This window comes from Gymnoscopelus braueri, assembly GCF_963280865.1.
Source record: "Gymnoscopelus braueri genome assembly, chromosome: 16".
Lineage (NCBI taxonomy): Eukaryota > Metazoa > Chordata > Actinopteri > Myctophiformes > Myctophidae > Gymnoscopelus > Gymnoscopelus braueri.
The window spans coordinates 18,646,882-18,669,665 of NC_137616.1; the positions used below are offsets into that span (position 1 = coordinate 18,646,882).

At 41.0% G+C, this 22,784-nt stretch overlaps 1 protein-coding gene across 2 annotated transcripts; it reads left to right on the forward strand.

The window, feature by feature from the left end:
* The first annotated feature begins 175 nt into the window (after positions 1 to 175).
* Positions 176 to 17,163, forward strand: gopc (golgi-associated PDZ and coiled-coil motif containing). Of its 2 annotated transcripts, XM_080452391.1 has the most exons (9): positions 176 to 879; positions 4,149 to 4,316; positions 5,558 to 5,581; positions 6,495 to 6,670; positions 7,613 to 7,778; positions 8,558 to 8,653; positions 9,492 to 9,656; positions 10,837 to 11,011; positions 13,050 to 17,163. In XM_080452391.1, the coding sequence occupies exons 1-9, from the start codon at positions 589 to 591 to the stop codon at positions 13,166 to 13,168; spliced, it is 1,380 nt and encodes a 459-aa protein (XP_080308517.1). In that variant the 5' UTR covers positions 176 to 588; the 3' UTR covers positions 13,169 to 17,163. The 2 variants fall into 2 exon arrangements, with proteins under 2 accessions (XP_080308517.1, XP_080308518.1); XM_080452392.1 differs by lacking the exon at positions 5,558 to 5,581 and having other exon boundaries at positions 177 to 879.
* Positions 17,164 to 22,784: the final 5,621 nt, after the last annotated feature.

The window sequence follows — 22,784 nt, forward strand, 5'->3', positions numbered from 1 at the left end:
GAGGTTTGGACAAAATATGTAGTAGTAGCAAAAAAACATGCTTTGCAAAAATCTGCCTCATGATGGCGCTATAACAGGCTGATTTGAAAGATTTTGGGTGGAGGTACTTTATTGGCCTACTGGGACTGGGAGTGTTCATGCAAAGTGACAGTCAGACTCACACAGGAGAGAAAACCCTTAGGTCGTCCCGGCCTGGCGGGGATACAAACAAAAACAGGTTGTGCTTCAATCTCAGCACTGATCTATTGGCTCCTACGTTCGATTGCTTTTTCCCTGGTTGTGTGGCAGGCATTTGTAGTCGATGGATGCATCACATCCGTTGATCCGTATCCGATTTCGGATTTCCTGGTGTGATATTATTAGTGCTAGTGTACACTACAGTAAAGGGAACCAAGAGATACACACATATCCGAGCAGACCCTCTTAAACTGCTCCTAGGATCAGACAATCAGAGTGTGTTGTCGCACTGGATTCGATCACGGCTCTGATCGTTTTCCATTCTGTGCGTAGAAGAGAAAACATTTCAGGTTAGTTAGCCAGGGAAGCTATAGGCTAAAACTCACTCCACTCCCCATATAGCTGGAAGAAATGTCTGCCTCGGCCGGTTGCGGCTCCCCGTCAGCGGCGGCAGCCCAGACCACGACGTCCCTGGTCGGCCCCAGTCCCGGCACAGGGATGTCCATGTTCCGCTGGCTGGAGGTGCTGGAGAAGGAGTTCGACAAGGCGTTCGTGGACGTGGACCTGCTGCTCGGCGAGATCGACCCGGACCAGGCCGACATCACGTACGAGGGGCGGCAGAAGATGACCAGCCTGAGCTCCTGTTTCGCCCAACTCTGTCACAAAGCACAGACCATCTTTCAGCTCAACCATAAAGTAGAGGTAAGATCTACTACTGTTTGGCATTGTAACATACTTTGTGTCAGTGGTGGAAGGAAAGTACATGTACTGTACTTAAAGTACAAATCTGAGGAATTTTTACTGTACTGGATTATTTTCAATCTTCGATCAGTTCTTTTACTTCTACTCCACTACATCTCAGAGACAAATATTGTACTTTTTTACTCCCTTGCAATTAGGACTCACAACAATTGGACATTCTGCATAATGAGTACTTTTACTTTTGGTACCTTAAGTACATTTTGATGCCAATACTTGTACTTTTACTCAAGTCAATTTTGAATACCGGACTTTTACTTGTAACAGAGTATTTCTTCATTGTAGTATTGATACTTTTACTTTACTTGAATTTAACTCTGAGAGTGTACAAATAATACAATTGCTTATATTTGTACACTCGGTTATATTGATTGACGATTTTCCTGTGTGGGTTCTTGTTGTTGTTTTTGCTTTTATATGAATACATATTGGACTGAATCTTATGACAGCTTGAGTGATGGTGTTTCAATAACCCACCCTTGCTTTCCCTGCCAAATGCCAACTACTGTCTAGGTTGATGCCATTGATTTGGAAGTATTTCTGTGCAGCGAGAAAGTTAAGTTTAGATGGTTTAATTAACGGACACATCAAGTCAACACACACACACACACACTCACTCACTCACTCACTCACTCACTCACTCACTCACTCACTCTCACTCTCACACACAAAATATGTATCTATGTCCACATAAACAGAAGTGTAAGAATGCCTTGTACCAAGGACATACACACTGTCTGTCAGTGCAGTCAGACAATAGGAAAACAGCCAGTTACAAAGTGCCTATAAGGCAGAACATTGTCACATACAATAATTTTGGTATACTTGTCAAACACAGCAGACATCGATCATGGATAAAGGAAACAACGCCTCCTCCAAATTGAGCGGCTTCCTATAATAGCTGATACTGAGCAGTACCTTGCTAACTGTTTGTCCCTCCTTTTGGAGAGGCCGGCCATTTGAAGGCCCCTCACAACCAACTTGTGCACGTGCCCAAGGCTACCAAAGATTTTTTTTTAAAACAAAGGTTTACATCTGTAGCCTAACTGTGAGATGACTCTGTAAAGAAAGAGGAAAAAGAGCACAATAGACTATAGTGTCTCTAAAAAACATCTCCTTAGTATTTTGTGAATCAATATTGCATTCTGTCCCCCATCACAAAACAGAAGAGCACAGTGGAGGAAAAACTTGGCAGCTAATGCAGTAATTATCTCGACTGGCCTTGATTTAACCTCCAAAACATTGAACATCTAATACAAGTGCTCTCATTTCTAAAGCTGACTTTGCACAGAGTACCTCTGAGTTCCATTTGTGTGGTCTCTCTAACTCTTAACTAGTCATTAGCTTCTGTTTGAACAAATGTTTTAATAGGGACTTGCTCCATATTTGTTTAATGTGTGCATCCCGGCTGGATGCCAGGTTTTGGCAATCATTAAACCTGTCTGGTTTACAAAAGGTATTTTATTTATGTATTTACATTTAAAAACATTTTCCCATGGACCACCTGCATGCACTAGTAGTCTGTGGACTATTGGTTGAGAAACAGTGGGATGCATAGACATGGGATGCATGTAACGCCCAGGATTTGAATCCGGGTCTACCGCGTGGAAAGCCAACATCTTAACCGCTAAACTAAAGGGAATTCCCTATTGAATATATTTATTAGGCAAAAAAGGTAAAACAGCACAGTTACATTTAAAAAACTTTGTCTAACAGGTCCGTTCATAAAAGTCCTTGCGGACTTGTTTCCCAGGTTGTTTCCCTATAGCCCAGGTATAGGTATATTAGACTTTTAGGTCATCAGGCTGAGGTTGTGAGCCACTCTGCTACTCATAGCAAGTGTTACCAAAGCACTAATCTTAGTCCATATCCCCACCCAACACAACCAGGTTGATTCTTAGTCAGGGTGGTGGTCCCTGGTTCACAATCAGTTGAAAGCCCCTGCTCTACAGTTTAAAATACACCACCTACTGTATATGTGTACTATGTTGTATAATACTTGGCATTACTAAGTTAATTTATTTCCTGAGTTTTGGTCATTGATATTTAAATTTATACTGATATTTGGTACAATTGTGTACAATTTAATGTCTTGCTTTTGTTTTATGGGACTTTAATCAAGCTGTCCACGATCAAATTCTTCTTAAGGCTTCGATGCCTGGCTTAAAGGGATACTTCACTTTCGGGCCGGGGAAACATTTAAAAAATATATTAAAAATAAATGAAAAAAGTTATGGAAAATTCATGGCCCCCTCACGCATTAGTAGGACACTCTAATGCGTGAGGGGGCCATGAATTTTCCATAACTTTTTTCATTTATTTTTAATATATTTTTTAAATGTTTCCCCGGCCCTAAAGTGAAGTATCCCTTTAAGGTTCTAATGTTCCGGCCATCATCATTTTAATGAAAAGTGCCATGTACTGTAGTGGCCGGTGCCTCAGGAGGTAGAGCGGCCACTTCTGAATTGGAAGGTTCCCAGTTCGATTCCCGGCTCCTGCTGGCTGCTTGTCAAAATGTCCTTGAGCACGACACTTACCCCTAAATGATACTGATGAGCAGGTTGATGCCTTGCATGTTTAGCTCTGCCGTCGGTGTGTATACAGTATGTGTGTGTGTGAATGGGTGAATCTAATGCACATTGTGAAGTGCGTTGGTTAAAGGTGCTATATAAATGCACTACTTACCATTTATGTAGCACAGAATAGCCGAGGATACACGTATTGCGGATGGACAATTTATTGCAGTACTGAACGTGCTCTGGGTGTCAGGTAGCCTACCTGAGGACTTGGTGTCAAATGTTTGTTTTGTATATTATCACTGTTATGCTTAGCTGACCATCACTATTCAGCAAATGTAAAAAGAGAATCTCTATTCTTGAGAGGCTGAGAGCAGAGAAGTACGTCCTAGAGGCATTACCAGCACATGTTAACAATGTGTTTCCTGACATAGGATCATTTAGTCACCAAACAAGCCTGTTTTTCAGGCTATAGGCATGCATGTCTGAATTGAAGTCTCATGCTTAGCTGTAGTAATCAATGAAAGAATTTTAGCATGAAATTAAGTGTTTAAAGGCCTATATTTTAACAGTTGCATGAAAACCTGGAATCAGTCAGGGTGCAGTTGCAGTACAAACATGTAAACAGAGTAACAAGAACAACAACATGACACCACAGTAAATGGTCTGCTCTCGCTCATCACCTGTCCACCCCAGGCCCAGTTGGTGGACCTCCGGTCGGAGCTGACGGATGTGCAGGCGGAGAGGACCGTGGTGGAGAGGGAGGTCCATGACCAACTCCTTCAGCTTCACTCGCTTCAGCTGCAGCTCCATGCCAAGCACGGCCAGACAGACGAGGACTCCGAATCCATTAAAGACAGACTGGTACGTCAACGTGAATGCTAAGGACAACCTATAAGCCATACTTTTTCAGCTTGAGACCCAAAAGATAAATGTGGTGTCTCCCGAGGACCCAAACTTACAAAAATACACACCTTAATTATCCACGTAAGCCCTTTGTAATATTTAAAATAGACGATACACAAGCTCAAAACGCAACACGAGGTGCTGTGAGCTTGTAGATCTGCTATTTTCACTATTTCTTAACCTTTTTTTAATTTATTTTTTATCAATGGATTTATTTTAATTAATAAAATGTAGGCATGCACCGATTTTACATTTCTGGCTGATACCGATAACCGATGTCAACATTGCTGTTATGGTCGATAACCGATGTTTACCAATGTCGAATATCTGTATAAAAACAAGTTCAAAATGTGTCCTTTCTGAAAAAGGATATAAACACTGAATTTGAAAAAGCATTGTCTCTTTATTCCAAAACTAGGGATACACCATATTGGAAATTTGGCCCATATCCCAACACAACAGCTTGAGTGTAGTATTTCTATTAAAAAATGTTCCAACACAAAAGGCTTTTTCAGCTTCACATTCAAACAATTATCATAAAATAAATCATTTGAAACATTTTAGGAAACGCAAAAAATAGACTTTTACTCGAGACCTGTACACATGTGTCTCAACCCATTTTTCATTTTGAAACACTGCTATAAGCTATCAAACCATCAGACGGTGCTTTGAGAAAGTATAGAATGATGGAAAAAGACACAATGACAAGCCTTCCCTGTTTCTCAGTCTCTGCATGAGCGTCTTGCTTCTGATTCAACTATTTATTATTTCCCCATATCTGCTATACTGTATTATCACATCACCAACTCAGGGCTGCAGCTATCGATCATTTTGTTAGCGATTATTCTGTCGATTACTTTTTCGATGAATTAAATAATCGCGAAGTAAATTCTTTGAATACATCAACAAATTGACATGAAAATGTTCTAAAAAACAAAATCGATCGTCTTTTATACTTTGTCCTACACCGGTGTCAAGCAAAAATAGGCGATCGAATCACAACATGCTGTGAGCTTGTAGATCTGCTATTTTGGGTATTTTTCTACTGTATTTTAAAAAGAAAAAGAAAAAGAAATAAAAGTATACAAAATCTATTATTTTTCATATCTATTCAATCGATTAGTTCGATTAACTGTTGCACCCCTACTGAGGTTTGAATTCTTCTAATGTTCGACTCCTTTCTCCTCTCTCCCTCAAAGCCTGTACCAACAGTGGAGGACATGGTGAGTTTGCGCGTTTGTGTCCCATCGCTTAATGTTTGTTTGTTTCAAACATGTCAGTGTGTGACTATGTGTCCCATTGGTGTGTGTTTGCAGCCGTATATACGTATTGTGTCTTTTGAGGATTGCCCAAAGTACTAGCAAATATATACTTTGCTAGCCTCACCCATTTAGTTAGAGACTTCCCTTTTCATTTGCTGTCTGTAGCATCTACCTCCACCATTTCCCCCCCCTCCCTTACATCCCCTCTTTCTGAGCCTTAGCTGTGACCCTGTCACAATGTCTCATGGGCAATGGGCAACATTTGAGTCCTGACCCATGGATTGAGAAACATTGTAGCCAGGCTGCTGCGCCAGTGGACCGTAGCGCTAATGAAAACAGACAAGCTCTCATCGTATCTCCAACACGATTTGCTGCTCTTTTTTCCTCTCTCTCTCTGCGTCTCTCTTTCTGTCGTTGTCTCTCTCTTATTATCATATCATTCTTGCTCTTGCTGTCTCTCTCGCTCACTTTAAGTGACATTTATACTTGATGATGTTGTACGAGGTCGTGGTCGTTTGACAGAAATTTGATTAGCCTTTAGTATTTCTCAATTCTCTCACACGCGCACACACTCTGGTTGAGAACCACACTTGGGGTTTTAACCACTTTAAATCTGGTGTCCCTATTTGGGGACGGCAGGTGAAAAACATTTTCGAAAAACCTACTAGAAACATCACAGTGTGATGCATTGTTAGCTTTTAGATCGAAAACCTTTTGCTATTTTCGTGCGACACATCGTACAACGAAGTATAAAATAGGGCTTAAGTGGTTAAGCCATCGCTGTAGCATTCCAAAAGAATACAGAAAAGCTAAAGTTAACTCAATCGTGTGTGTGTGTGTGTGTGTGTGTGTGTGTGCGGTGTGTGCTTGTTAGGAACGGGAGCTGGAGGCCAGTAAGAAGGAGAAGGTTCGGGAGGTGAAACTGGAGGCGGAGGTGCGGCTCAACAAGAAAGAGAACGAGGCCCTCCGCAGGCACCTCGCAGTACTGCAGGCCGAGGTGTACGGGGCCAGACTGGCTGCTAAATACCTGGATAAGGAGCTGGCTGGCAGGTAGCAGAGATTCACGCACCATTCAAAGTTACAATTACTCCCTGAAGAAGAATAGTGTTTGAGATAACTCATAGTGGATAGTCAAAGTAACACGGTAACAAATCAAAACTAACTTGCAAGACCATCAAAGACCTACGTTAACCATATGAACCCTAGTGTCCCTATTCTGGGGGGATAGCCTATCCACAAGCTCTACAAGATCGTAGCTCGGCTATTTTCAGCAAAGACGTTTGGTGTAGAATTAAAAAGGAGGGGACCAAGTATATAGACCCCTGGTCAACTAGGTATATACTGTATGTTTAGTAGTTTAAAAAGACGTGTTATTTAATACACACACTTCATGGTCAAGGGAGACTTTGGATCCCTACTATGAAACCTTAGTAGAGAACACCCTTCTTTACTGTATTTGAAGTATGGACAGAATGTTCAGATATAGGAAAGTCGTCCTGTTTTATTGGACACATCAAATGCAGCTTGTAAGTTAAAGCTCTATTATGTAAATCTGTTCTGTGAATTAAATGTTATTTTGTCCAATCTGTATGGTAGTCTAGTATGTTAATACAATATACAATTGTGGTGGATGTATTTGCTCTCCCTGCTCTTCTATTGAGCCATTTAGATCCTCTGTCTAGGTTGGACACAACCTTTGACACAATCCTATTTCTGGCTTGAAAGTAGTACAATTTAGGCATTTAGCAGACGCTTATCCAATTTGTATAGTCAACAAATTACAGGGTAAATTAAATGGTCAAGTAAATAGATTGAAATAGATATTATTTCTAAGTACAAGGTAACTAGGATACCAGGTAAACATCAAACTTAGCCTCTGTCTAAACAATATGCTATCTAAATATCATCCATCGCATGTATGAACAAGTAACCGACATACCACATACCACAACTAACATCTAGTGCCTGATTGACTGCTGGCTATTCTTTCAGGGTACAGCAAATCCAGCTGTTGGGACGTGACATGAAAGGGCCCGCCCATGATAAACTGTGGAACCAACTGGAGGCCGAGATCCACCTCCACCGGCACAAGACGGTCATCCGAGCCTGCAGGGGCCGCAACGATCCAAAGAAACCTCTACCCTCTCCTTTAGGACATGTGAGTGTCAGAAAGACTGAAGAATTAGCAGTCGAGAACAGTGGTTCTTAACCCATTCAATCCGGGAAAGCATCTACAAAATGTCTTCTAAATCCTAAAATGTTTCTGAAAACCATATCAGTGGTGCTCAAACCTTTTCATGTCAAGGACCCCCAAAATTATATGTATTTGGCCGCGGACCCCCATCTCAAAATATTTAGTTCCAGGTAACCCCCAGAAGCAAAGATTTGAGTTACCAATGTTCCCTTTAAAAATATATATATTCAAAGATTTGCACACATTTTCACAATTTTTCTAAAAATTGCAGATCTACAAGCTCATAGCGCAGAAGCTCGTAGCGTGAGCTTGTATATCTGCTATTTTTTAATAGCCAAAGTATAGAATAATGGTTATAGCTAAAATCTAAAATGACACAGATGCGTTCCTGGATTGAATTGGTTAAACCTTTTAATTATAAAGATCACCAGTTGGATATGATTTAGGACCAAATTTAGTGTACAAATCTGTACTAAGAGTTATACACTCTTTTTGGGACCCCCTGAAACCTCCTTAAGGACCCCTGAGGGGTCCCCGGACCCCACTTTGAGAACCATTGCTCCAGATGTCAGCAGCTTCAATCCAATTGGTTCTTTACTGTGAATAATCAGATTACTGATATTAAGTTCCATTGAAATTAGTGCATGTACACAAAGTAATTACCATAAGTTAATCAAGCTGCATGACCACTGATACAATGACATAGATGTAAATATATGAACAAATATCTTGGCTGATTTCAGGAGCCAGACTGCCTGAAGAAAACCCAGGGTGTGGGCCCCATCAGGAAGGTGGTGCTGGGCAAAGAAGATCATGAGGGCTTGGGCATCTCCATAACGGTATAAAGTCTACCTGCCTTCAGTCACAACCACAGCACTATTACTTTGAGGGCATTCACTACTGCTTTGACTTGAGAACATCTGCTTTGACTTTGACTTTTTGAGACACCTGTTTAGTCACACCTTTGAGTCATCTTCTTTGAGCTGTATCAAATACTATTTGGAAACCACTAGATATTCCTTGTCATTTGGATACCAATTGTGGGTGGGGGTTTACCATCATGTTTATCAGATAGGTTATTGTAGAATACTTTATTGGCAGTTAAAAAAATCACAATGTCATTAATTAGGAAAACGACAACGTGGACTATGCACAAAAAGCCATAGCTTGTTTCAATTGTGGTTTTCATTGTGGTCCACCTAATATGTATTATGTGTATTAATATACATAATATATACAATCTACACTACGTTGGCTGACAGATTCTGTATCATTTTTGTGAAAACATGTTGGGGAAACAATCTGCTGGTCCACATACTGTGGATGTACTGTGGATACATATGTGTCTCTTATTGTGGGATTGTGTGTGTGTGTGTGTGTGTGTGTGTGTGTGTGTGTGACACACACAATTTCTCGAGCCTGGTCGGTGATCTGTCAATCATTATCTGTCCAATAAAAGAAGCAGTTATACCTTCCACATACACATTTCCTTATAGTGTTTTAGAACACACTGTAATGGGCTGGTCATAACTCAAAAGTATGTCAGGAGAACATTTGACGGGGTTGCAAAGAACAACGTTTGTGTACTAGGTTCTTGGTCTTAAAAAAACACAAACCTTTGGGTCCTGGTGTAGAGTTAAGCACCACCACTATCTGTGTAATATTGTCTCCACCCAGGGTGGAAAGGAACACGGCGTGCCCATCCTGATCTCAGAGATCCACCCCGGCCAGCCTGCTGAACGCTGCGGCGGGCTCCATGTGGGGGACGCCATCCTGGCAGTCAACAGCATCAACCTCCGAGACGCCAAGCACAAGGAGGCTGTCACCATACTCTCACAGCAGGTACGATATGGAGACATTTGAGATTTTAGAAATGTTATGATGGGTTGTAATTCTATACGGGCAAATCATCAAGTTGGTACTAAACGACACTAGGATGAATAGAGCGTCGCAGTTCCCGCCCACTTCCTGTTTTTTTTGGTGCCGGAAGAAAAAACTCAATGCATTTTTCCATTGACATTTCCAAAAATATTTATATCTATTAATTTAAGCCTCGAATCAAGCCATCATGACATGACATGAATCATGACCATAAACGTTTGATTCTGTGATTTTTTTTTTGTTGAAAACGGCAAAACAAAGGGTATTTATTAAATATAGTATATCATATAATTAAATATAAAATAAAAAAAAATCACAGAAAAAAACGTTTTATGGTCATGATTCATGTCATCTCGTGATGGCTTGATTCGAGGCTTAAATTAATAGATATAAATATTTTTGGAAATGTCAATGGAAAAATGCATTGAGTTTTTTCTTCCGGCACCAAAAAAAACAGGAAGTGGGCGGGAACTGCGACGCTCTATACTAGGGCTCTTAACGGTACATGCATTCATATTGAACCGCTTGGTACGAACGAGGTGCTTGGTTCGGCTCGTGGAGTGTTTCTGGTTAAAACCAAAATATTCCCAAATGGACGATGTCACTGAGCTAACAAGCTGATTAAATGAGCTAACCTGGCCCTATGGTGGAATGAAATTAAGGCGCACCGTGGACCAGCAGTTCTCATTTAGTGACAATCTCAGCCACTCCTATAAATACTGTAGATAACATTAGCTACTGAGGCTTTCCCAAGTTCAATAAGGCAAAATCAAGGAAATCTCTCTTGTATTATCCTTTTATTTCTGTATCGAAAATTAACCAACAGTGAATTTTATAAACCATTACACCCCTAATGAATACAGAAAGTGATCAGACTAAAGTGGTGAATGGAGCAGTTAACAAAGGCATGTTGTTTACTTGAGAGTGCAAATCAGTTTGTTTGTACAAGGAAACATACACAACAAAATCCTGAGTGTTAATACCCGTAAGTTTTCACTCTCAAAGTTAAATAAACACTCAGGCTTTTGCAGTAGACCTACCACAGACCTTTCACTAAATATACAGTATCGCACTGTGGTGCAGAAACGGCACTCACTTGTTGATTGGGTGTGTGCATGCATGTGGATGTCTCCCTCTCCAGAGAGGGGAGATAGAGTTTGAGGTGGTGTATGTGGCCCCGGAGGTGGACAGCGATGACGAGAACGTGGAGTACGAGGACGAGAGTGGCCATCGCTACCGCCTCTATCTGGACGAGCTGGAGGACAGCAGCGCAGCGGCACGCAGCAACAACGGACACGCGGATGCAGCCTCGCAGGGTACCGCCACATAACACATTATTTTTATGCTTTCAGCACGCGCATTAATCTGGAGCTACTTAACCGCGCAAGCATTGAATAACCTTCACTATCTGGTAGGGACTAAGGTTAAGGTTTATAACAGTACTGACCCTTATGTAGTCATTACTACACCAGAGTGTAACACTGTGTGTAGTATTGGCACTGTAGTGTCATTACTACACAGTGTGTTAACCTTTTTTTTCTTAACATTCGTCACCAGGGGTGTAGTTCTCGCTTCATGCGCCACCACGACGTACCACCAGTCTTTTGAGCAAGAATACGCGGACGCTCGTGCCCGCGTTACTGCGTTCCCATACTACTGTCACACTGCTACATGTGATAGCATATACTGCTGTAGTAGTAGTGTAGCATGTAGATTAGTTGTTGGAAGGCTACTTGGGAAAACAATAGCCAGTAGTTAACACATTGAATGCCAATCGCGTAGATCTACGCGAACCTATTTAAAGCCGCAGCATGCCAGTCGCGTAGATCTACGCGAACCGCCGATTCGCGTTGAAAATTTTCCAGGTGCACTTTCGGATTTTTTTTATCCATTTCCGGTTCCGGTTTGATGACCGGAAACAGAATTATTTGGGATCCGGTTTTGACGATCACGCCGGCTCCGATTCTAAAGCGCACACTGAAACTCAATTGTCTTCCTGTAGTTTTTTCTCCTCGCATATCACTGTTTAACGTAATCCGCTCTAACTACAATCATGGAGCTCCGTTTGACATGCGGTTTTCACTGGGAGATAGTGAGATGTCGCCGATGTAAACAGACCGTGTACGGCTCAATCTTAAGGATTTTAACAAGATCTATGGCGACATGAAAAAAACAAAAAAACAACAATAACACGTTGGCACTGGTGAGTACATTATGAGATTAACCTCTGGCAGTCAATGTGTTAAAGGCACTTCACCGATTACCGTTTTTTTTTAAGTCTGACCTACCGATACCGGTTTTACCGATTTTCTATCAAAGAACTAGACAACTTACTAGAATTTATTCAGGCCGAGTACAAGTACTTATATATATATATCATAATAGCACAATATCCAAAATCACAGACGATATCCAGTCTAATATCATTATGGCTATAATATTGATGCCCTTACACCCCATCAGACTCTGTGCTCTCCATTCAGTAGAATGCAGTGGTCTAGCCAGGGCAATGAAGTGAAAGATCAAACTCGTTTCACAAGCCATAGTCAGGACAGGATAGCCTAATCTTATTAGCGTCCATCTTCGTTTTTGTTTTTCCACCATCACAGGTTGATTCTATTATCCTTAGGTTCTATAAATCAGGGCATTCCTTTGAAAAGTTATAAAAAAAAACTAAAACTAAACAAAACATTTTAACTAGGTTATGCACCCAAAAATCAAACATCAAACAAAAAATATATATTTCATAATACTGGTGTCTGTGCTCACGCGTGTGCATGTGACTTAATAAAATATGGCATCCCCCCCAGTTAAAAAATCACCATTACGCCACTGTTCGTCACTCAGCATGTGAAAGAGGAAAAACAAAGATGCATGTTCTTTGTGAGTCTCAGTATTGGATCATTGAATCATTAGAGACAGTGGAACTGGTTACATCAAACTAATCACCCCTTGACAGGATATTTTTTAGTTGAGCCATGCAAGTGCAAAACTGTGTGTGTGTGTGTGTGTGTGTGTGTGTGTGTGTGTGTGTGTGTGTGTGTGTGTGTGTGTGTGTGTGTGTGTGTGTGTGTGTGTGTGTGTGTGTGTGTGTGTGTGTGTGTGTGTGTGTGTGTGTGTGTGTGTGTGTGTGTGTGTGTGTGTGTGTGTGTGTGTGTGTGTGACTCTGTGCAAATCTGTCCACCAGAGGCTGCTGAAAAGGCCTTAAACTAATTTGGGCTGGAACGCAGCCATGTGGCTCAACTATGCATACCTCTAGGGTTGCCTTACTTAAAATTAATTTGGGCATTATGTAGGAGTTATCTTGAAAATAATCTGTCTCTCTTTCCGTCACTTGTCTGTCCACCACTATAGCCTTGGAGAAGATGTCCGTGAGCGACGGGCCGGAGAACGGTGACACAGGGATCTCTAGCGAGACGCCCTCAGAGGAGACCCCCTCCAAGGCTGCAGAGTCCACAGACAGCTCATCCTAGAGGCTTGGAGGTTGAACTCCAGGCCCTGGGGTTTTGGAATGTGGGAAGGCGGGCGGAGAGACGAGGCTACAGGACGGTTGGTGGAAAATTCTTCTCCATACCTGGATATCAAAGCTTGGTCTACAAGGAAAGTGGAAAGAGGCACTCTGTTTAAAATAATTTCCCCTCCTCCGGGAGGATTTGGGTCATCGACCGTTGTTTTTTTTGGGAGAGGGTGCCAGGGTTTGATGGGGGATGTGTTTGGGGCCTGAATTAGTCATAACGAAAGAGCGACCAGTTTGGGTGAAAGCGGCGCTGTTAAACAGAAAAAGAAGCTAGTGTTGAGCTGTGAGCTCAAAACAACTGAACTGCGTTGTGCGATATGTTTTTATTTTTGATTTGTTGTCATTGTTTCATACATCTGAGATTATTCTTGCAAGGGGTGACCTGAACCCACAGGCTAGCTGAATTAATTGGTAAAGGGCAGGAGGAAGGAGTTGCCATTGAAATGGGAAACATGCAGTTTTATTATGGAGGAAGAAAGCAGAATTGCTGTGGCTCACGAGGCTTTCAGAGTTGACTTGGAGTCTAAGTTATCTGTTTTCAGACTAGTTTATTGCTTTGTATAGTTACTGACAGCTTCCTCCCATACACTAAAGACTACACTTTCCTTACATGCCTAAGGATGACTATCATACTCAATGGGGGTAATATGTACTGATGTCTATGCCAATAATAATGTATTAATATCAGAACCGTAATGGTTCGCTGATCAACTCGGTCTGAGCGAGTACAGAAGTGGGTTTACCCCCATGTTATGTTTAAAGAGCTATTTGTTATTGCTGAGCCTTTTTCTTTCTTTCTTTCTTTCTCTTTCCTAAGTTCTTCCACATTTATCGGAGCTCATGAATAGTCAGCTATCCATACTGACCACTCTAGTGTTCATGTCAGCACATAAAAGCTGAGAACTTGTGGAGCAGGAAATTCTTTTTTCCAGGCCTGACAAAAACATATATTAAGTACATGACATATAGTACGATATACCGTAGTTTTAATACACTGTAAGCACGTTCATTATAAGAACAGTTAAGTCATTCACAAGTAATTATACACCATCTTTATCAAATTTTATAAATGCGTGTTTATAATTCAAGTATCGTTGAGTTAATGATATGCTACATCTCATGTTTTAGAAAACCGTCCTCATAATACGTCTGTGATTCATGTGGTTTTATTAATGTGTGATTGTAATGCATTATAAATACACCACAATCATGAAATTCTAATTATGGAGAGAATGTTCTATGAATGTGTACTCCTTAGAAAATGTTTTAAAAGCAGTCAAGTTTGTTAAGTCTAGCTTTGGTCTCTAGCACAGTCGGCCTCGAAATAGAGGGACAATCTTGTTCTACAACACCCTTCCATTCACACCCAAGACATTTAGCTCGTACACAAAGACATAAGAATGAGTGACCAGGTGTAGTCCAATGCTCAAGGATTGAATATGGGACATGTCTCATGTCTCAGTCCTTGACTAAAGCTATACTTTCAACCGAAACCGTTGACACTTTTTTTCAATTGAGAATGCATCTTTCAACAAAGTAAAACTTAGCCTTTAGAGACCAACCAGAGTCTCCTTCATGCTTTGTTGGTAAAGGTTGTAAAGGCAGTGTATATATCAATATCTGGGGGTAGTATGTCCTTTTTTAAAGTATTTTTTGCTTTTGAAGGACAGGACAGTACAGTGAAGAGACACTGCAGACAGCATTAAAGGAGAGGGTGACATGCAACACATAGCATGTCATGACCCAGGATATTATGGATTGGAATTTGTGCCTGTGTAGTATACACACATACATGGGTCACCCATGTCGATCACACCACCTTTAGTGTTAAATGCAGTATACTGTGTAGAGTAGACTATGGTTCTGAATTCATAGATATATACTGGGGTGATGTGAGAACTGCTCAAATTCTTTCTGATATTTAAAGGGGTGCCCCCCCCCCCCAACATAAATATAAATCTACAAACAGCGTTGCATTGACTCCTTTGTCTTTAGACTAAAGGAGATTTATGGTAGTTTGAATTTGTCCTCCCAGTCATGTATTCAGGAGGACAACTTATTCTAAGGAGTGTTGTACAACATCACGTGTCAATGATGTATACTGATAAAAATATGTTATGTATGTACGTTTGGCTTTTTTGGGAAATTAAATCAAGCAACCAAATATGCCAAATATCTAATGAACTCTCACAGATTAATTAGATCAATTATCTCTCAGAGAATCAGTGATACAGAAGGCCGGGTCAACATTCCGTTCAGGTGAATTATGAGTGAAATGCCCCGTTAATGCAGAGCATCACATGGTAACGTTACTGATATCTGTATGGACCGTTGTTTGATATGTGTTTATATCTTTGTCAGTCTTACATGCTGTATGAAACCACAATTTGTCGATTGTGCCATAGAATCAATAGTATTATTTATATAGACACAGCTCTGACCCCATTCTGTGTCCAAACACGACGGCCCCTACACAATTGTGTTATGATATGATTAAATAGTGACAGTGAATCTTCTACACACCCATAAGATGATTAAGAAATGTCAATGTACAATTTTACAAACGCTTGTTGTCTTGTCACACACTGTATTAAGAAATGCTCAGTTTTCCAGAAAATTAAAACCAGTGCAATATCTGTATTTATTTATTTTACCCCTTTTCTCAAACAACATATCTTAGATTTTTTTTTGTATCTATAGTTTCTCTAGATTTGGTCTTTGCTTGTCCCTCTCTCTACTGCTGATGTAATGTTTCCTAGTTGGCAGCCTGTGCACTTTGCTTGCCACGCTTTGGCTCCCTCACCTCTCCATACCCAAAGATAGTGAAAACTGTTGTTCCCCACTAAATGGGTTCAGACCGGGAAAACATTTTCTTCTGTGACTGCTTGAAGGCCCTTTGACACATTCAGACCAGTGAAATGTGAATACTGACAGTTCTTCCTTGCAGGTTGTCTAAAAGCATTTAGACCGTCACTGTTAGCATCGGCTTGTATTGGAAGAGGGAGAGATTATGTTGTCAGTGCTGAGTTTCTCTTGGGATACTCAGCCTGGATTGTTGCCTGTTTAAAACCAAATCATATGCATAAATGCAAACAGGAAAGAATCTGAAAAAAGACAAAAACGCTTGTTTTAATTTTGTATTTTAATTTATAGGCAGTTCGAAACGCGTGAGAATTCTCATCTCATCATCTCAACCAAGTCAAATCTTTGTTTTCTCAGGGCCTCGTAAGAACAGAGGTGAACTTAAGCAATAAAGTGCTCGTGCCCCCCCCCCCTTTATTTGCAGTGCGCACACATCTGTATGCACTAAAGAATAGACACAAAACTGCGCATCAGTGCGCTTGTGGCTGCGAGTCACATGTAGGAAGGCCCTAGTGAACCTTAAAACTGAATGTGGGATAGTGTGTCATCAGGCTGAAGCTCGCTCACATAGCCTCTTTACTCATCCATACATGTGGCAGGATGTTCAAACTGTATGACAATCTGTACATTTAAAAGTGTGTGGCCTCACGACGCTATCCCTTAAGCCTTTGTTCCTTTTTTTTCTTCAGGGTGATGTTTTTAACGAAGACATGCTTAGTTGAGTTTACAACCTGAGGTGATAGCTTAAGCTTTAAGCCTGTTGTCCAACCACCACTGGCACTGCATGTCATGCATATCCTCGAGAATAACTACCGCCAACACGCGGGAACAATGGCTCGATAGTTTGTTCACCAGATTGTTTACCTTCCCATGCCTTGTTCATGTTCTTCTGTTTGTCTTTGTTGTTTCCCCCCCCCCCCTATTTTTGTTACTATATAACTTTTCGCGGTTTGTTTTTTGTCACGTGTTTCGGAACTCTTGAACGATTTGGTATAAATGTGTTATATATCTCTGTAGTTACTGTATAGCCTACAAGTTATAGGAATGATTCAATCTTTGAATAAAGTTCAGTTTATTTGCCCAATGGTTTTTATTTGTTTCAGACCTTTCTTTAACCCGGGGGGTAAATGTACGTTGTATTGAACTATATCTTTCTTAAAGGTCAGCGATAGATGGGCAAGGCCAATGTTGCCTACATTTCATAAAAAAAAGGCAATCCACAGTGCTTTACATTAGGCATAAAGGGTTATTTAATAGGAAAAAGAATAAAAAGTTTACACTTAACGTGTATGTTTTCAAAGGATTAAACGTTTAATAACTGAAGCGAATAAAGCAGATGAATAAAACAAAATGAACAGTGGCCTTTTAAATAGGCTTCATATGTGTGTAATACACACACATGAAGCCTATTTAAAAGGGCACTGTTCATTCTATTTTATTCATGTGTATCAATGTCTGCTACTGACCACCAGGTGGCAGAAAGGTTACACATTTACTGTACCTGTTTCACAGTGAACCTGGAGAATTTCCTGGAGAATCTAAAGTGGTATTTTCTCAAACTTAGTTCAGCTACTCAAAGAGGTGCTGTGGTCATAATAGCACTATTTGAGAAACAAGTTGAAAAGTAAAAGTGCAGAGTAAAAATGGTCTAACTAACACATGGTTTTAAACAATAACCTAAATCTCAGTTGTGTCATTATGAACCCTTATCATCAGTGGGTGTATCTGTAGATTCAGTCATTCTGTCAGGGGGAGAGGTGTTTGCTGTGGATTTTCATCTTTTGACCTGCCACCTCTCCCTTCAACCTCAAATATGACCTCCAGCATCTTATTAGTGCATGTGAAAGACCTGGTGGTGCATGAGTAAAGGGGAGGTTTCACAATCTGATGGTTGAGGTTTTGAATATTGGTCCCGGAGAGTCTTTATTTTTGGTGTGTAAGGCAAGGAGCATGGAAGCAGCCACTCGCCTCCTTGCGCTCTCTTTTACCTCCAGTAGGAGATGGAGGGAGCCAACCACCAGAGGGAGGAGCTTATGAAATTTGCATATTACACATCTCCAGAGGGAGTAGCTTAAGAAATTTGCATATCGTCAGTGTCCGGGACGAACCAGCTAACTCCATTTTCAGCTTTTTTTTTTTTTTCATAAATCAACGCTATTGAACACCCTTTACGTCTGTGTAAAAAAATCAAAACATTTGAACCAATGAAAAGTATTAAAAAGCGCCTCTGACGAAAACTCCCAACTCCATTGGATCCTCAAACTGTCCGTCAAAAACAAACAACTCCCCCCTCTCCTCTACAGTGCTGCCTTTTAACAGCATGAGCAGTAGAGCGCACTGCGCAGTGAACGAGGAGGAGGATCACGTTACAAACTCCCCGTAGTCTGTTAAAACTATGCAGTGTACCTGTTTATCAAACTTAGCACTGACGCTAATGTTATGAAAACAAGTAATTATATTTCTAAAATCTATGAAGTGTTCAATGAGGAGAGCAATGTGACAAGAAGAAAGGCATTCATAGCATTTCTGTCGCGCTGAAACCTCTCCCTCAGCAGCGAGTGGAGCTATTGTTTGGACTCCATTTCAGCTTGATTTCTGCTCGCCTGAAACTACTATCTCCACTAGCGCTGAGTAAAGTGTTGATTTACCCGCGATTTGGGTAAAGTGTTGATAATATAATGACACATGCAAGTATCTGACAATATATAAAGTCACTATACCAACTTTGCAGTATTAATTTGTTTTAAAAATATAAGGTTTTCTTCATTTCCTGAAAAACTTATATTTTGTTTTCTCGTTTCCTGAACAATAAGCGTTTTGGAGTTAGCGGTTTCAGGCTGAACAGCAGAGATATGATACAAAGAGATTTTTGGAAACTATCAGTGAGTCAATACCTGACCTGGGGCCTATTACTCGAAAGGTGAATTAAATAAGCCTGGCCTTAAGTCAAATCCAGGCTTGACAAAGTCGGCTCCGTATAGCGTGGTTTATTCGCAGGGCCGCCCGCTGCCATAAGCAATATAAGCGGTCGCTTAGGGCCACAAACACTAGGGGGCCACTAGTTTTTTTACATTTTTACTTTCATATTGTAATTATGTCATGTATCTCCTATCCAACAACTAGCGTTATTATTTTAGTATGCAATAAAAAGTGACAATGATTTTATAATGGGGGTGTTTGGGGGGGGGGCACCCCAAAAAATCTTGCTTAAGGCCACGAAAATCCTAGGGCCGGCCCTGTTTATTCGGTTCCATGAACGCCAAGCCAGGCTGAAAAGGAGCGACTTTGTCGAGGCTAGACCTTGTCAAGCCAGGCTGTGTCGAGCCAGGATAATGAAGCCAGGCTTCACGTATTTCTATAAAAGACCATGAAAGTCGATAGCAGAATCGTATTTAAGCAAGAAAGGAAAGCAAGAAAGGAAACGTGACCGCAATAAATAGATCCAGGGAGAAAGCGTGGCGAAGTATTGCAAGCACACACAGAGTGTGTGTGTGTGTGTGTGTGTGTGTGTGTGTGCGTGCGTGCGCGTGTTTGCGACGGGACGCCCAGGGACAGGGGTGACCGCGACGGGGGCCGTGACGGGACGCACGGAGGAGGGGGGGGGGGGGGGTTGACGCGCAATAACCCCACATTTGCAAGACCACTTTGGTAGAGGTTTGGGTTGTGTAGTTACCTTGCCATCATGATGTAACTCCAAAGGTGGACAAGAAATAAAATTAATTTCTCCATTGACTAGAAATTGATAATTTAAAATATGCTCCTCATTGACTTACATTCAGTGAGGCTCTTTTCAACCCGTAACTGATAATTTATATATTTATTTATATATATATATATATATATATATATATATATATATATATATATATATATATACGTCAGACATTTTTTATAATATTAAAGAAAATCTGTAACATCTAACAATATGAACTATAGTGTTAACAGAGTGACAATGACATATCACATGAGTCATTGTGAAACGATTATGATTCATGGTCACACACTATTTCAGTAATAGAATTAATTTGATTATATCTTATTGTATTTATTTCATTTTATTTGAATGCAGGGTCATTAAAATGAGTCCATATACAAACACATGTTTTGAATTAACTGTGGAAAAACTTGAAGAACAAGGCACTGGATTAAGTAAGCTTGGCTGTTAGCCTGCTCCTGACCAGGCTAACTTCACAGCTAAATTGCCATGGTAACTAAGGTAGGCTTGCTTCAATTCTCTTTCGTGGAATCGGGTCAAGGCTAAACTTAGCCAGGGTGAACTGGCTAAACTAATCTTCAAGATAATTCAGCTTTCATGGAACCGATTCAGCCCTAATCCTGGCTAAATTAAGCCAGGATAGGGGTTAAAGCCAGGCTTTAGCTCTAATTCACCTTTCGATGAATAGGGCCCTGGTTTATTCCGTTCCATGAACGCCAAGCCAGGCTGAAAAGGAGCGACTTTGTCGAGCTAGACCTTGTCAAGCCAGGCTGTGTTGAGCCAGGATGGTAAAGCCAGGCTTCACGTATTCCTATAAAAGATCATGAAAGTCGATAGCAGAATCCTTGAACTTGACCAATCATGGAGCCCAAAACCAGAGTGGCGTTCTTCTCTGTGGCTGAACAGCAGCACTGCAGCAGCTCATGGAACGGTGGCGTTCCCAGGAATTACATTTAGGGCAGGCGAGACCCCCCCCCCCCTACGAAGGGGGGGGGGGGGGGGGGTCAACAAGTTAACAACAACACTACACACACTGACTACAAAACTGAAAAACGTTAATAAAAACAATATGCAAGTATAATCAATCAATCAATTCTTCAGCGGTGGTCTCTTCATGTTGTAGTTCAGTAATGAATGGCTCAAGCTGCTCTCAGAGCCCCTTTTATGCCAGGTGAGTACAGGTGATGGCCCAGACCCCCACCCCTGGCACTCCTGGTACCCCATGAAGACAAAGGCATACATTTGCATCACTATAGGCGAGGGTCGCTCTGCTGAATGGATACGGTGGTGATTAGCTGCCTGCCCGTATGAATGGATGAGGAGGCGGGCTAATGGTCCGACGGCCACTATTCTGTTTTTTTCACTGCCTGTCTTTTACTTCATTTTGTAGCAGAGGCGAGATTTTAGTTCCTGCCTCTACGGTGGGTACGCCACTGATAGTGTCACAATCATTTTTAACCACTTAGCTTTGGCTATTCAAAAATAGCAGATCTACAAGCTCATAGCACGGCACCGAGTGCTGCACTATGAGCATGTAGATCTGCTATTTTCGAAAAATCGTGAAAATTTTCTGGGGGTCCCTGGCACAAAACATTTTCAGATGGGGGTCAGCGGCCAAATGTATATCAATTTAGGGGTCCTTGGCATGAAAAAGGTTGAAAACCACTGTTCTAAATGGCAGTGGTTCACAAACTTTTTAGCTCAAGAGTCTTGAGGCTTGGGTCCCGGGGAGAGATCAAATTTCTCTTTTGGGTCTTGAGTCTTACTCATGTATCGGAATCATATGAGGAAGTAAAATGTATAATAAGCAAGAAAGGAAACACGGCCGCAATAAATGGATCCAGGGAGAAAGCGTGGCAAAGTCTTGCCGACAAATTAAATGCACAAGTCGTCATCAAAAATATATATAATTATATACAAGTCCATAAATATATAATTCAGTTAGGCTTAAACATGAGGAGTGTATAGTGAATATTGGAATTATCGCCTACTAATCTACAATGCGATAGCCTATTATATGCGCCATGCATCCAACCAATATATCTGAGTCTGTGCTCAGGAATGTGTCAAAAACAAAAAATCTCTTCAAGGCTTCATGGAGTGTGTAATTGATAGAAAATAAGTATTTATGAGTGAACTATTCTTTTAAGTATCTTGTTCAGGGACACTTTGACACGTTGCTAAGGCCTGGGATCAAACTTGGGATGTATGGCTTGCCAGGTGGGCTCTCTAACCATTCAGCTATGGCCACATCATCAGCAGAGATTCTAAGGCAGTTGTACCCTGTAACAGTAAAGGGGTTTCAGGGGAAACCAGCAAAATGAGGAATGATATAATAAAAGACTGTCTTGCTAATAAAGCGTCATGTCTCTCATTTTTTACAATGTATTTGATATTACCTTTATATTAATTAATAAATTATGCATGTCATCCTCTGTCCAGCAACCTTTATGATAAAGGCGAAAAAGATAGTAGACCCGTGGGAGCCAGATTGCTCAGATGCCAAGGTTTCTGTGCTGGGATTCGATCCCATGATCTTGTGGCCTGAAGTCAAGAGCTCTTCGGACTGAGCTATGGATAGAGCAGCCTCATCGGAAGCAGAAGTCACAATTTCAACTCCCACCCTCGCCAGGGTCAAAAACTTTATATTTGAAATCCGTTTATGTAGATGAATGAACGGGTCAAAAATGGAGAATAGTGCAAACACCAGGTTGAAGTTCATCCATGACGGTCATGACAGATCCAGACTGCACTAGCGATTTGTTTACATTCGACCGCATGGCTCATTTGCATAAGACGTTACAATATTGATTTTATCACACTGTTGAGGGTTAGGGTTATGTTTTATATATTTTGTTTAAGACTTACAGTAGGCTGCCTTGCCCCACTGCCTTGCCCCATGCTATTTTCAAAACATTTTGTGATTTCTTTTGAAAAATGTGACATAGTTTTAAAGGCATTTTACAACTCAAATCTCTTGGGGTCCCTGGCACAA

Coding starts and splice junctions, on each gene's coding strand:
- gopc (XM_080452391.1), top strand. CDS start 589: ATGTCTGCCTCGGCCGGTTGCGGCTCCCCGTCAGCGGCGGCAGCCCAG. Junction 4,317..5,557: donor AATCCATTAAAGACAGACTG/GTACGTCAACGT, acceptor TCTCCCTCAAAG/CCTGTACCAACAGTGGAGGA. Junction 8,654..9,491: donor GCTTGGGCATCTCCATAACG/GTATAAAGTCTA, acceptor GTCTCCACCCAG/GGTGGAAAGGAACACGGCGT.